The sequence below is a fragment of the Protomyctophum parallelum genome (assembly GCF_964188405.1).
Source record: "Protomyctophum parallelum genome assembly, chromosome: 1".
Taxonomy (NCBI): Eukaryota; Metazoa; Chordata; class Actinopteri; order Myctophiformes; family Myctophidae; genus Protomyctophum; species Protomyctophum parallelum.
The window spans coordinates 22,794,763-22,810,048 of NC_139697.1; the positions used below are offsets into that span (position 1 = coordinate 22,794,763).

Sequence of the window (15,286 nt, forward strand, 5' to 3'; positions counted from 1 at the left end):
TTACTATGAAATCCTGCATCTTGTGTCCGTCCGTCACACCTCCATATATGGTTGCCAATCCATCATGCCTCGTGACATCTTGTGACATCATGGAGACCCTTAGATCTCCATATATGGATCTGACCTCGTGACATCACGTGACATCATGTAGACCATTAACGCCTCTATATATGGTCACGCCTCGTGACACGTCACGCCACCATATACAGTATATGGCCATCTCCATATATGAAGATAACAGCACTAACCTCATCAACCCTGGATAACCATACATGGAGAAGACTGGATCATCACCTAGATCTGCATATATAGAGCCGGCCAGCAACTGGTATTAGGCCTATATAGTCATGTGTATATGTCACAAAATCAAAAGGCACACCTGGACATGTCTCACTGTGTGCCTCCCTTGGCAGTTGGCAGTTGGCACACCTTGGGAACCACACTGCCCTAGACGCTGTGTTGCACTTTCCGCTTGTACACATCGGCCCTAAATGTTTTCTAATCCATTCATGTCAGCAGGAAAGGGGAGAGAGAGGACAAAGGGATGCTTTCAGATCGGCAGCTATACACCTGCATCTTGTGCTCTGGTCCAGTCCCAGTGTATTTTATCAGATCCACTGAGGGGCAGTAGATAGCCTAGAATTAAAAGGCTCAGTCTCTGGCTGCCCATAGCTCAGTGCAGAGGGATTCAACTGATTACACACTGGTGGAACATTATACTTTATTCATATCAATTGCAATAACACTGATGCAATAAATTAATTAGAGCCGCATTAAAGGTGCACCCACCGTGACAGAATCATTGCCCAATTTATTGGACACATCATGCATCCAGGGTTAGGCAATGATGTCATCATGAATTAATTATGCGAGAAAGCACCATGAGCCTCTCTGCATGGCCTTATTTATAATAATAATAATAATAATAATAATAATAATAAATAATAATAATAAAACCGCCTCTGACATTGTGGACATACCCACAACAGTGCCGAAAAACTAATGAAGTCGTGCAAAACAATAAGGTATAGGAGTTGGCTGCCAAAAATAACATATAGCCTATCTAGCCTAGATAATAAATTATATAACCATTTAGCATTCTAATCTATTCTACAGTCAAAATGACCAAAAATAGCAAAATAATATATGCCTATAATCTCACAAAATATATTTGCAATAGGCTACTTACATGCTGCGAACTTGTAGAGCTGCTATTTAACCAATGAAAAGTATATTAACACAAAAATCTGAAAAGTTTTTTCTTTTCCTTTTCTTTTCTTTTTTTTTACCCCAGCCTATACAAGATTTCCACCTGACAGCCACGAATATAAATGAGGCTGCGATGGGCGGGGTCAGACCAGCAATAAACTGTGTGCTTCTCTGAGCTCACTTCCGCTGGTTGAGTCCCAAATCATTCTCCAGTCACCAGCTTTTGTTCTTCCATTTCCACAGAGCGCTGCTACTGCAAGGAGACAGCGCACACACACACACACACACACACACACACACACACACACACACACACACACACACACACACACACACACACACACACTCATCCACACATACACGCAGTCAGACAGCACAGCAGCAGCACTACTCTGTGCTCGCCAAGCGCGCGTCAGCCACATGCAAAACGCAATCTGCTGCGAAGTGGATACGCGCTCCATAGTTACATAACTGGACTATACTCTTTTAACATCGTCGGTGGTGGTGGGGTTTTTGTTTTTACGCGTTTTACGCATCGAGCCATCTCCCATCATCACAAACTGATTTATATTTTTTTGTTATTTTTGTGTTCTTTTATAAAAAAAGAAAAAATGGAGAGCGACGGAAAATATCTCCCCGAGCTCCTGGCGGAGAAGGACAGCCTGGACGTGTCTTTTACGCACGCCATGAAACTTTTATCTGCAGGTAAAGTGTATTCTTGGGTGATGTTTGGTTAAGTACAGCGTCCCGCACTCTAATGTTGCAGCAATACTGTTATTACACTGCTATATGGCTTGTACTAAACTCGCACCTCGGTGCTGTGTGCGTGTGTGTGTGCGTGTGCGTGTGTGTGTGTGTGTGTGCGTGCGCGTGCTGCGTGCACGCTGGACGAGACATACCTCCCGAGTCCCTATTATAATCGCTCACAATATATCATCTTGACTCGCACGTCACCAGTGCACCACCCGACCCAACACGTGTTAGGGGAATATATTATATTTATATGTTATAATAGTCGTGTTTCAATATCAATATGCAATGTTATAGCCTACGGCCTGAGTGGTATAGCTTTATCTGATATGGTTCAGGTGGGAAAGCCTTCTCTGCGGCTACGACGTGTCGTGTGTGTCCCGATCGCTGCGTAATTACAACGAGCCTATAATTACAGGCTATATATGCTGCATATTACTGCGTACAGTGCGTATAGTCGCCTACAACTGTGTCGCTTGCCGACAAGACTTATCTACACGCTGGCCGCCTCCGCTCTGGTCGACAAGCGACGCCGTCGAGCGATTGTATAGTAGTAGGCTGCTACTGTACATACATTAAATTAACTTGAAAGCGAAAGCCCCCCAAAAGAGAGACACGCCATGCCTGTTGTGATGAAATGTAAAAGTTAGCGGCGTGCTCATAGGACACGACACACACATATTATTCGGCAAAAGCCACAGCTTTCTAGAATTGTCCGTAAGAATGTTGCACACAATTCAATGTGCGACAATGTGACAGGGTCACCTCAATACTTTGCAGCCTGAAGGAGGTGGTGGCGTGTTCACGCAACGAGGTAAACACCATCCAGTCTGCGGGCTATAACGGTGTCTCAGCATTCCTGTTCACTGCTGCTCCGTCTTGGAGAATGAAAAGCAGTTATTGTTGTTATACGGTTAATGGAAATGGTTTGTTGGAAACGGCACTTCTTTCCGTGTGACATCAAAGCTTTGTGTTAAAATCTGTGTGACCTGCCTGGTCCATTAAAACCATCAGCTCCACTGTCCGGCATGCTTTTCAAATGGTTGGTGGCAAGCTCTGCATGCTGCAATGTGGTTGCTTTTGTTGCTGCCAAGTCGACGAATAAATATATAATGGTAAATGAATAATTGGCTGACAGAAGCATTAAAGCATAGAGTCTGCCGGACTGTATATTTAATATATTACCACCAAGATGCTTGAAGCATCACCTTTTTAGTGGGTAATACATTATTATCCGTGGTTGAATGTTCCAGTGTGCAGAGTAGATTCTGTTTTTATGTGTTCTTCTGTGTCTACACTAAGCACCTATAGGAATTTTAGTCATTTGGATGTGTGTGCCTTTGTAAACGTTTTTAATGAATAGACTAATCGGCCCGCATAGCTTCTTTGTCCAGGATGCTCACAGAGGTACACCTAAAGTATAATAGCCTAATATGCTTTGTACAGAGGCAATGGCTCTCGACTTCAATGTGACGGACAGTGAGTGTGCTCGGCTCTCTCAGTAAAGGAGACAGACATCTCCAGTAGCTCTCCTCCCCCTGCCCTGTACAGCCGGTATATAGACAGTGCGATTGCGATAGCTGGCACGTCTGCACATGGCAGTTTTAGCACTTGTCATGGCCAGAGGTGAGGAGGCGGCTGTGATGGCACTGTGGGTATGTGCATGATGTGGCCCTGGAGGCTGGGTGCCCTGGCTGCCACTGTGGAAGAGAGGTGATGCAAGGCACAGCTTAGCTCAGCTCAGCCCGATGCTGTGTGTGTGAAGGCACTGGAGGTGGGGGGATTCATGGCTGTAGTATAGACTAAAAATAGACACACAGTCAAACTCTGAGAATGTACAAGTGTAATATAACCAAATGGACATCATTGTGTATAGGTCAAATAATCCTAACTCTCACGTAGGGATGAATGATTTGGGGAACAAATTGTAATTGCGGTTCTTCAGTCCAATGATGCAAATGGCATTCAAGTCATTTTATGAGTGTTTTCGTTCTGTTTACAGTAGGCTATAGCCACCACCACATTAGATATTGTCAACATATAAACTGCTAATTAAAGGACTTGTGTTATTGCATGTTTACTAGATCCCCCATTTTTAATTAGTATTTTCAGGTGATAGACACACCTTAAAATGATCTACTAATCTGGCTAATATTCACCTTGCCTGGCTGAAGTCATGAAGGGCGTTTGATGTCTGTTCATAAAAGAATCTTTGCTCCAGTCGACTTTGTAGACCTTTCAGAATAATCTGTGCCTTAAGTTACTTTAAAATGTAATGATAATGTCACTTTGATTAAAAATAAAGGGGGCATAAAGTTACCCGTGTTTGATTACCAATCTCTCGAAGTTCAAATGAATGGCTTGCTAAAGGGTCTAGGAATAACACAAAACAATATGGTAATGTTTTGGAAAGTTGTCAGCAGTAATGTTAAGTATAGCATCTAACCAACGGGCAAAATATAAAAAACACGTGTATGTTCCTTTAACATGTGAGGGTGAAATGAATCAACTTGTTTTATAGACCAACTAGTAGACAAAGCACTAGAATACCTTGTTTACAAGTACATTTTGACCCCCTCTCTCATGCAGTATTGTAACCTCTGTGATTTGAGTATTGCAGTGACTTTCCTTTTTTATTCTTGTGTTTAACTCTGACCTCATGACAGGAAGGCTGACATGGCACAGAAGATACTAATTTTTAGAACAAACCTGTTCTCATGTGGCATACTTCTCATAATGCCATGCCACCCAAAGCTCTGTTTGATGTCTTGATTGATTGAAGCTGCGAGTACATGTATCAAGTTTTTGCACCCAAAACAATATGCCTGAAACAGATACCTTTTCCTTTTTATAGAGGTCGATAGAATCCAGAAAGGGGAGTCCAAAAAGGAAGGAGGAGAAACCTATCTGGACCTTTTCACAACAAAGAACATCAAACTTAAGGAGCGAGTGCTCATACCTGTAAAACAGTACCCAAAGGTGAGCTTAGTCTCTTTACCCCCTTTGTTGACAACATTGTTATCTGCAATTATGCAGCCGACATGTCTAGATTTTTAACAATTCTTTCAAAAATAGCTGATGATCTACAAGCTCATCATTCATCATCAGCAATTCTTTAACACCTTGAATATGTGGATAACATAAAATTAAATAAAGTTCAGATAGTGTTTATTTTGTATCCATCAAAACGGATTGGTCTGTATTTATTTGTTTGCTTATAAGTTAAATATTCTCATAAATTGGTATTAGCATTGGACTTCACAAATCTGGCATAAGTCAGGCTTTAATTTCCCAACCCTATCCTCTCTAACCCCTGTCTTCTTAGCCCCTCCTGATTTAATTCATTCTGCAGGCGAGTTTCAATTACACAAACGCATCGGGGTCAAATTACTCCTCTCAACCTTGATCTATTAGCTCAGGTGTATAATTACCCTGGACACAACTGCGTTTTAAAACCCCAGCAAAAGGATCAAAATGTTAATAATATATGGTAAAGGATATTGCTGTGCTGACTGTGTCGTGTGCCGTGTTCGCGTTTCAGTAAGTGTTAGTTATTTTATTCTGAGACGCCTTGTGGCTTGATTGCCTGACCTCAGGTGGTTTCATCTGTATGTATTTGATCTATATATGGCACAGACATATGGTGACATTGATTGCAGAAACACGTGTTATGCCGTGTTGGTGGCGGAAGATGTTCAGGCACAACCTGTCTCAATGTAAGACATTTATATTGCTAGCTATAAATATACCTTATTATATGATATGGGTTGTCTTGTTTCTGTCAGCCCAGGTTGACTTGGTTACATTGGCTGCTGTCATACACTGGCGGTGTGGTTAGGATTAGATGAACTTGCTGTGATTTTCAAAGTGGATAGCATATGGTGCAGATAGATGGGATACTTATTTTTGCATTAGGGGAGGACAAAAATGGACGTAAAGCTCAGTTCTAACGAGAAGATCCCTAGATGTCGCCCTGTCTGTCTCCAGAACTAGATCAATACGATGTAGAAGTACTGTCTGTACAGCTGGACAGTCCTCTGTCCTCAATACTGCTCCGTTTTTACATCATAAACCACAACATTTGGAACTTCAAACTTCAAAGCAGTATTGAGGACAGAGTGATTTCTTTCTTATACTCAAATTTGCATAACATTGCTTCCGTAAGTTAATGCCCCAAAACAAGCTTGAGCTTGTAGATCTGCTATTTCAGCTATTTTAGAAACATTTGAAAGTGGTCAATATTGTATGATTTTTTTATATAAATATTTAACAAATGAAAAGTATTAACAAGAGCTCAATTTCTATCCAACAGTGACAATCCTTTACCACAACCTTTGAATTGGAACTGGAAAGCTAATGAGTGATTATTTTTCTGAGGGGGATCCTCAAATTTGCATATTCCCTTCCTGAACATCCCAGGGAGGCAATAATAAGTTAAAACGTCTCCATTAAGCACCTTTCTGCTGGTGTGCCAAAGATGAATTTCCATTTTATGTCAATTTAATGGACAATACAGTTTTCTTTATCTTTATAGCTTTGACCTTAATCATTTGTCTGTAATCATATTTTCACAGAGGTTATACTGAATTGCATAAAATTGCAAAGCAGTGTACACAGATTTCACTCTATGCTTAGATGACTGTAGTGAACATTTACCGGTAGTATCATTGGCTTTGTATCGACCCACCGTGGTAAATATACCACTGAAGGCATTCAGTGCACTGCACTCATGCCAAAACGCCACCTTTCGGTAATCACCCGCCTAATTTGGTTTTGTTCTGCTTGGGTTTCAGTTCAATTTTGTGGGGAAGATTCTGGGACCTCAGGGCAACACAATCAAACGTCTGCAGGAGGAGACTGGAGCCAAGATCTCTGTGCTCGGCAAGGGATCCATGAGAGACAAAACCAAGGTAATGCACTGTGCTTTTGTAAGCACACCTGTGGGATCTGGGTTACCGGTAGCCATCAAACATCTGTCCTCTATTCGAGATGGACTTGTGGGTTCCCAGCTGTTGTGGATGTGGAGGATAATTAAGGCATGCATGAATGTAAACCCAATGGCAGCCGCTTGCTGTGCAATGTGCATCTGTCATAGACAACTTTAGGATAGCCCTGTATAGTAAACTTGTTATTGTGATTATCAAACCATGGCTTGGAGCCCTACTACAGTCATCTTACTACTACTAGTACTTTGAAAAGTATATTGTATAAAAAATACAACTAAATTAGTGGAGGCACTTATGTGGCCTACTGTCAGTGTGCCCAAAACATTTTGAGCTGATGAGCTACAGATAGACAGACAGACAGACAGACAGACAGACCTCCTTTAGACAGACCTCCTTTAGACAGCTAGACTCCTGCAGAGCGACACTTTGGTTTGCTATCATTATTAATAGCACACCAATGTCTGATGCTGTGGAGGGTAGATTAAATGCAGCTCTCTAATGCATAATTAGCTTGAATTTGAGCCACATAGGCCCTATATTTAGTCGACCGATTTCCCAAGGGCTCCGTACTAGGCCCCTCCGGTTATCCCTGTCTTGACTTTACTCAACTTCTTAGCCAATAATATCTGATTTACACATCATGACATGGCTATTTTACAGAATGTTAGCCGCAGAATAGAGACACTAGCTGTCACGTTCCGGTGGTGTGGTGAGGACCCAAATGCAGGACAGCAAGCAGACAGAGTTCAAGATCCAAGATGGGTGATTTTAAAATAACTGGGAAAACAACACAAACACTGAACTGAACAAGAAGTGACACCAAACAATGACTGGACAAGGACTGACTGGGGAACAAGACTAATATACACAAGAGGGCTGATTAGTGATTACACATGAGAAACACCTGGGGAAGACAACATAGAACCAAAACAACTAGAACATAACATAGAATTACAAGGGCTAGACAGGCAAAGTCTGTGACTGTGACACTAGCATTCCAAGTGGTTTGACTGGGTGCAGAATGAGAGGTGTCTTTAGTTTATCCGTGTGTGACTGCATTTCAGGAGGAGGGACTGAGGAAAGGCGTTGAGCCCAAGTATGCCCACTTGTCCATGGAGCTGCACGTCTTCATCGAGGTGTTTGCCCCCGTGCCCGACGCCTACCTGCGCATGGCCCACGCCATGGAGGAAGTCAAGAAGTTCCTATTTCCTGTAAGTGGGTCAAGCCCTTCTTAGCTATTGTTGTCATGCTCCGTGTTCCGGGCATTAACTGTGTCAAGTGGTCACGGACGCAACCGGCATGTAAATCGCCGTTTTTGCTATGCTGAATGAGCACGAAAACGCAAGCCCGTTATACACACACACAGGCCAGGCCCTGAAAGCTCCTCCAGTAACGGCCCAAGGGGTTCTTTAATAATTGACTTAAGATATGCCTTTTAAAAAGGTCTGGGGTGGTTTGCGGGGTGCATGTTGGGGAGAGGAGAATCTAAAGTGGACCCAGCAGGACGGCTAGAGCAGATGAAGTGAGTATTTACCAGGAGCAAACGGACCTTATGGCATAGTCGAGTCGAGGCACGTAAAGCAATCAGCTTAAGCAGAGGAATTGGGTTTCTTTTCACCGTGTCAGCACAGTGAACCGTGCCCTATCTGTTTGTCTGCTTACAAGTCTTTCATGTGCATTCAAAGCATCACTTTTTGAGGGGTGCTAGCCCCTCCAATGCCTGGCTTTTGAAATGACGTCACTTTCGAACACAAATTGAAATGGCATCCAAGTCTATGGACTTTGAATGTTTGTTTACAGCAGTTAAACAAACAACGTGAAACGTCATGTGGCCAATATAAATTCAGTACATCTTGTGACTGGTATTGTTTTATCCAATAACATAATAGTGGCAGTGAATCTGCAATGAATGTAAGTGACTGCCAGTGGTTTTATGTTGAGAGTTTGTGGGGTTTAGGCCAGCTGGGCCTGCCCTGCTGTGGAGCCAAGGCTTGCCCGTGTGTATTCTAACTATGCCTTGTGCCATGAGTCGGCCAATGGGCCAGGTAATGTGTCTAATGGCTTTTTGGTTTTCCAGTTAGCGCTCAGTGGCAGGAGAAGTTAATGTGTTTTGGATCAGAAGAGAAATAAATGGGCTGATGAAGTGATGTATTATTATTATTATATCATATTGCTGTGTTGCATAAAAGGACATCCCCTGCGGATCCCCTACGAAGATCCCCTCAGAAAGGGGAACACATAAAAACATTTTAATGAACAACTGGATGACTTTGCTAAAATGAGGCTTGATTTCCACCAAATATATATTGTGCCTATGAAAGAAAGTCATGCACAGCTTTGTTTCATTTCATCTGTGTCGATGTATGAAGGCGTGGTTGTAATACCTCCCTCTTTTACAGTCCATTAGATCTTGTCATTTTATCGTGTCTTTCAATTATTGTCAATAAGTTCCACAATGTTTCATCACAATCGCTAGAAAAAAGAAATTCCTGTCTATTAGTTAGATTGAGACAGGTTGGCGTGCCAGGGCGTGGTAAAAACCACCGACCAGTTAAACGCAAGCACAGTCCCATTGCTCCGAGCCAGGGATGAATTTGTAATCAGACAAATGTGTTTGTCTTATTTGCCTCCCTCCAGATAAATTGAACACTCCTTTCCGTGGCTGCATATTCTAGTAATATCTGGGTTTCTTTTCTTCACGACCATCACATCATTAGAGTGCCTTCACCATCCCTGAGTGATTTATGAAACCGAATCGATTGGGTCACAGTTCTGTTCCCCGCCACGGCGCCGTGCACCCCCACGCCGGGAGGAAGGTGGTGGATTGTGTCGCAGGATTTGTGCCGCTCGAACAGGCGCGGCGTCTCTAATCCGTGCCACCTTATTGTTTTCCACAGCGATGGAAATGGGTTAGCCGCTCATGTGACCCACAAAGGGCCTGCCAAGCCTGCAAAGTCGAGTCGCTCACCTCGTACGTGCAGAGGTTCCTAGGCCTGACGCACGAGTGCAGGCGGGGCGCTCTCCTTCTTTATCACTTCCTCTCTCCCCTCCAGCACTCTCCGCCGCCGACTCACGGAGACTTTGTTGTGCAGTATTCTGCCTGCTCCGTTAGGCATTAGGGGGGACGCCGGGTATCGAGCGGCTGGGTAATTGCCTTCTGCTCTGTTATTCATGGCTCCTTTCTCCTGCTTTGTCCTAAACTCTGTCCTCTTCTTTTTTCTCTCTATTACTTTCTCCTCCCGTGTCCTACACTGTTTCTCACTCTCCTTTTTCATTTTTCCCCCGTGTGTGTGTGTGTGTGTGTGTGTGTGTGTGTGTGTGTGTGTGTGTGTGTGCGCGCGCGCACGTGTGCGTGCAGGATTTGATGGATGAGATCTGCCAAGAGCAGTTCATGGAGATGAGCTACCTGAACGGTGGCCAGGAGCCTGGAGCCGGAGCCAGAGGCAGAGGAGGCCCGCCTGTCAGAGGCCGCGGGGGACCTCCTGTTGGAGCACCCAGGTGAGCAGAAGCATCCTACTCACACAGACGCACGCACGCACGCACGCATGCACGCACGCACGCACGCACGCAGCACGCACGCACGCACGCACGCACGCACACACGCAACGAATCCATGCAATATGAAAAAGGCTCGTCATCACATTTCTCATCGGCGACCCTCCTCTTTTCCAGGGGCAGGGGTATGCCCCCTCGTGGCGGTGCCGTCAGAGGAGCTTTGACCCGAGGTGGCCCGGCCAGGGGTGGCCCAGTGAGGGGGGGTGGGCCAGGCAGAGGAGGACCCCCAGCTGCTCCCTCCAGGGGCGCCGCGGCACCCCGGGCCAGGCCTCCTGCCGCCGGACCCCCGCAAAGGATGGCTCCGCCGCCCCCCCATACCCCCGTTGCAGCAGAGTCCTACGACGAATACGTGAGTTCAATGCCGGCACATGCAGGTGTTGGCAAAGGGCATGACTTTGCAATCAGTCGTTAATATGCATGACTTTTATGCTCTCCAGCTCGCGGAGAATGATTGAATGTTTTTATTTTATTATGACTATAAGTGCAGAGTGTGAGGGGAGAGAGATTGTTCTGATGCCAGCAATGGAATTTGGGGCGGAGTATGTCTTGCCTTAGCAGGAGTGCAGTACTTTGGGTAAAGTGTGACATTCATGATTCTTGATTTTAAGTCTCTGCCTCTCTCTCTCTCTCTCTCTGTCTCTCTCGCGCACTCGCACAGTCGTATGATGAGACCTACACAGAGACGGCCTACGACTCATACGACAGCAGCTACTACAGTCAGCCCCAGGCGTAAGTCGAGCATCCGTCTCACTTTCAGCTACTTGTCACCAATTTGACACTTAATGGGATTTGGTAACAGAACTACACTTTTGGGTTTTTTTGTTTTCATTTTCTTTAGTAATAGAAAATCATGATTCTGTAATTCATTGTTTTAAATGATGTCTGCATTATCATTAAATAAATCTTCATAAAAAAAAAGAACTACACTTCTGGCAAAAAAATAAAGAAAAAGAAAAAGAAAAAAGAAAAGAATATATATAATTATATATACTAATACACTGTAGCGAGTGCTTTATTTTATCTATTTTGTGTCTGCTGAATTTGAGTAGATTGCTAGTTATTTGTCAGGTCTGAGATGTCTCATGCTATAAAAAGAAGAAGAAAAAAAGAAAAGGCTTTGATCTTGGGATCTAATCGTCATCCCTCAGCAGTTACAGACACGCAGCTAGAGAATGTTTTTAAAGAGTGTCTTCTTTCTCTTTCATTTCTACCAATCAGAGAACCAGAATACTACGACTATGGTCACGGAGAGACAACGGAATCATACGAATCCTACGGTAAGAATCACTATCCATGTAAAGCCCTGATTCGTATACTTGGTTGCACGCTGACGTTGGATGCCACAAATAGCAGATCACATTCATTCGTGCCGTATTGTGAGCTTGTAGATCTGCTTTTTACTGAGCACGACAATGGCACGCAACTAAGTATATATCAGGCTTAACGCAGTGTCCTATACCAGTGGTTCCCAAAGTGGGGTCCGGGGACCCCCAGGGTTCCTTGAGGGAGTTCCAGGGGGTACCCAGCTAAATCATAGCTGGACCCTTACTTTTACATTTGGTTCCATTTGTACACTCTCAGAGTTAACATTTACATTAATTTTACAATATAAATTGGGGGTCCCAGAGATAGAAATGCCATTAAATGGGGGTCCGTAGACTAATGCATGTCAAACAGGGAGTCCTTGAAATTAAACGGGTTGAGAATCTCTGCTAGAGCTGTAAATATCTTCTCTTATGGGGGTCCCTGGCATATCTTTTCAAATGGGGGGTTCCACGGGCTAATTAGTATCAATTTGGGGGTACTTGACATGAAAAAGTTTGGGAACCACTGTCCTATACAGTGCGTACTGTGCGACATGGATCTCATGCATTTGTGTGTGTGTGTGTCCTCTCTGTCCTTTGTCTCTGTGTGTCTGTCCCAGGCCAAGACGACTGGAATGGCACCCAGAGACAGGCTCCAGGGAAGGCCCTTCCTCCCCCCAGAGTTGCCAAGACGCCTTACAGGGAGCATCCCTATAGGCAATACTGAACAGGACTCACCTTAACGAGCAAACCCCTGACTACCGCCTGTCTACCCACGGCAGCTCACGCTTTAAGCAGCCCGACAAAAGTAATTGTCTGTTTTGTCTTTGGTTTGGTCTTTATTTTTATTTTTATTCTTCTTCTTTTTTTCTTTTTTTGACCTACACTGGACTATTTTTTTACGAGAACTGGCCGAATTGGTTTTTCGGATCTGAGACCGCACCTCACCCATTTAGATGGGTTTTTAGAGAAGGAGACCGTGCAATGTTTTGAGTTATTTATTTTCTTTACTTTTATTTTGCTGTATTTTCTTTCCCCTCTGAACCCCATTACACCCTGGCTATTTTTTGCATTGTTGACCTTTTTATTTTTTACTCTTTGGGATTACATGGAGTTTCTAGAGGAGTGTTTAGCAGGCTCCTTATCAACGTGTTAGTGTCTAAGGAAACCATTTTAATTGTCTATTATAAAAAGAAATTGTTGAGGGTCAGTTGCAGATTCCCATTTAGGCTACATTTCAAAATTCTGTTTTAATAATAGCCAAATAAAATACCTTTCTAAACTTTCAATTATGTAATTTAGAAAACAAAAACAAAATATATATCTATACGTACATATTAAATCAAGTGAAGGAAAAATCAGTGTTAATGGAATTAAGTATGATTCTTTCTTGATTATGCTTCCCATTTGTTTTTAAATAGTTCTAAAAGTTGTCCATTTAGACTTTAGGCAGCAATATTTGTCATTGTACTTAGAGTTTTGAAATATAGCCCTAATAGACACTGTTGAGATGGACTGTCCTCATATCCTTAATTTGTTTTTTTTAAATGTTAAACATAAATTTTAAGCCTCTGAAGACTAAATGTCCTTTTATTGTTAACTTACAAGAACATGGCCAGGAGTTGGCCCCTTTTGTTCTGCTATAAAAAGGTCCAGGTCTTCATTGTGTGATCTGACTATAAACTGCATGCGGATTGGGACAGAAATCTCCACATGGGTCTTCTCTTTCTGTAGAGAAAGGGATCCTGCAGCTTAATCCGAACTATTGTACATATTTTAAAACGTTCCAAACTGTACTTATTCTGCCACTAGTATCTGTACCCTCTCCATAAAATGCATTATGCTACATGTGTAAGCTTGCCTAAATAGGTAACTAAATCTGTCAAAAAAAAGATGTTTTGCAGCAGTTTGTCAATAAAGCTTAGTTTGTTTTTTATGAAACTTAACTTGGTTTATTTGTTTCCTGTCCTAGTAAAATGAAATGGCCTTTTTTAAACGACCTTTCGAGCAGTCAGTCATATAGGTGTTTTGCTTTGTTTCCTCATTCAAAACCGCATTTTTTAAATCTAAATGAATGTATTGACGTCTGACGACTTTAACCTTCCTAAATGACTGTCTTGATTGATTATCAAAAGAGCACAACTTATTCTTTTTCTCTCTTTCTATACTTTTTAAAAAGGACCCCGAGGTAAGACCTCTAAATTAACCTGGATAGCTTCCTAATGTGTATAGAGTTCTAAAGCATTGAATGCCTGGGTATGTATCAGACCTTTTTCAATCCTCTTACCTGTGGTCGTAATCGTTAATGAGAATTGCATTGATTAGCACCTGAAAATTAACTGAATTCAAACCACCATTCAGGTCTAGGCTTCATGTCACGGTTGACGCCTACGCGATGGCTACGTTTAGTAAAGAGTAATGGCAGTACAATGGAGAGGATGGTTATAACCTAGAACACTCCTCTGTAAAGGTAACCTAACCCTAAATGTTTAATTTGGTTGTTTATCAATTGACATAAACTTGCTGGTAAATGCGTGCAATTTCTTAAAACATTATTGCAGTCATGGCAAAAAAATGGGGGCGAGGGGAGAAAAAAAAAAGAAATCAACTCAAAAGTAAGAAAAATGTAACTTCCAATATTATGTAATAGTGAATTTTATGTACTAAAATAACTCTTGTGTACTAACAAAATATCCCACAATAGTGTTAATGCAACTCTTGCTAAAATGAACCAAGCCGAATCCATCTGTCAATATCTTATGTACAGTTCAGCTGCTGCTACTTTTTTCTTTGCAATGTGTGTAAAGGTTGTATACAGTAAAATAAAATAAAAACATTTTTCTACCTATGCCAAGTTATCCAAATGAAAGCTGGAGTTGCATGAATATACCTACTCCTAGACTTTGCATGACTTTTGCAGTTAAAGTTTCTCCTAGTGTTTTGAGACGTGGTATTGACTTGATGTTTATCTCTCCCAGGCAGCAATATGGGCCACAGAGCACCCCGAGATGGACAGTCCAGTGAAGTGAGACCCTCCAAACCTCAGGTAGGTTCAGAACTACAGTACATGTCTTGTATGCTTGTTTTTCCCTGAGGCGGGGAGGTTCCAGCAAGTTTTTGTTTTTAGTTCATACATGCCTGACTTTTTCTTCTTTCACAGTATCACAGGATCAGTGCAAACTTGTGCACTTCACCCCGATGATATTCACATCCTTTTAAAGGGTTGGTTGATTCCGATGATTAGCTGGCGCCAGGGAGTTGCGTTGCCTTCCTGACAGTGCTAGTGAATTGGTGTGTAGCAGCGCTATAGCCTTGAGCGCAAATGCAGATGTCAACATGATCCAGCTGGGAAAAGTGGCTAATGAGGATCCATAGCTCATGCTTCTGACAGGAGAGAAGCCAGGAGAGAACGACTGGCGAGTCTTAAAATGGAACCAGTGAGAGGGCTGTTGGGTTTCTCCGGCTTAAAGGGACAATATCGTGATTTTCAACATAATATCTACGGCTATGGCTGGCCAATAT

At 42.8% G+C, this 15,286-nt stretch overlaps 1 protein-coding gene across 2 annotated transcripts; it reads left to right on the plus strand.

Annotated features, from left to right (window-relative positions):
- Positions 1-1,481: 1,481 nt before the first annotated feature.
- khdrbs1b (KH domain containing, RNA binding, signal transduction associated 1b) lies at positions 1,482-14,804 on the plus strand. 2 transcript variants are annotated; one of them, XR_014569344.1, is made up of 10 exons: positions 1,482-1,914; positions 4,814-4,938; positions 6,753-6,869; positions 7,970-8,116; positions 10,264-10,403; positions 10,578-10,809; positions 11,119-11,189; positions 11,679-11,737; positions 12,385-12,572; positions 14,743-14,804. XR_014569344.1 is itself a non-coding variant. In XM_083766802.1 (9 exons), the coding sequence occupies exons 1-9, from the start codon at positions 1,821-1,823 to the stop codon at positions 12,489-12,491; spliced, it is 1,092 nt and encodes a 363-aa protein (XP_083622928.1). In that variant the 5' UTR covers positions 1,714-1,820; the 3' UTR covers positions 12,492-14,561. The 2 variants fall into 2 exon arrangements, 1 of the variants encoding a protein (XP_083622928.1); XM_083766802.1 differs by lacking the exon at positions 14,743-14,804 and having other exon boundaries at positions 1,714-1,914; positions 12,385-14,561.
- The last annotated feature ends 482 nt before the right edge of the window (positions 14,805-15,286 follow it).

Bases quoted from the DNA above. Each gene is read 5' to 3' on its own strand.
- khdrbs1b (XM_083766802.1), top strand. From the start codon at position 1,821: ATGGAGAGCGACGGAAAATATCTCCCCGAGCTCCTGGCGGAGAAGGAC. The intron at 1,915-4,813 runs GTAAAGTGTATT...TCCTTTTTATAG, and splicing joins CATGAAACTTTTATCTGCAG to AGGTCGATAGAATCCAGAAA. The intron at 10,404-10,577 runs GTGAGCAGAAGC...CCTCTTTTCCAG, and splicing joins CCTCCTGTTGGAGCACCCAG to GGGCAGGGGTATGCCCCCTC.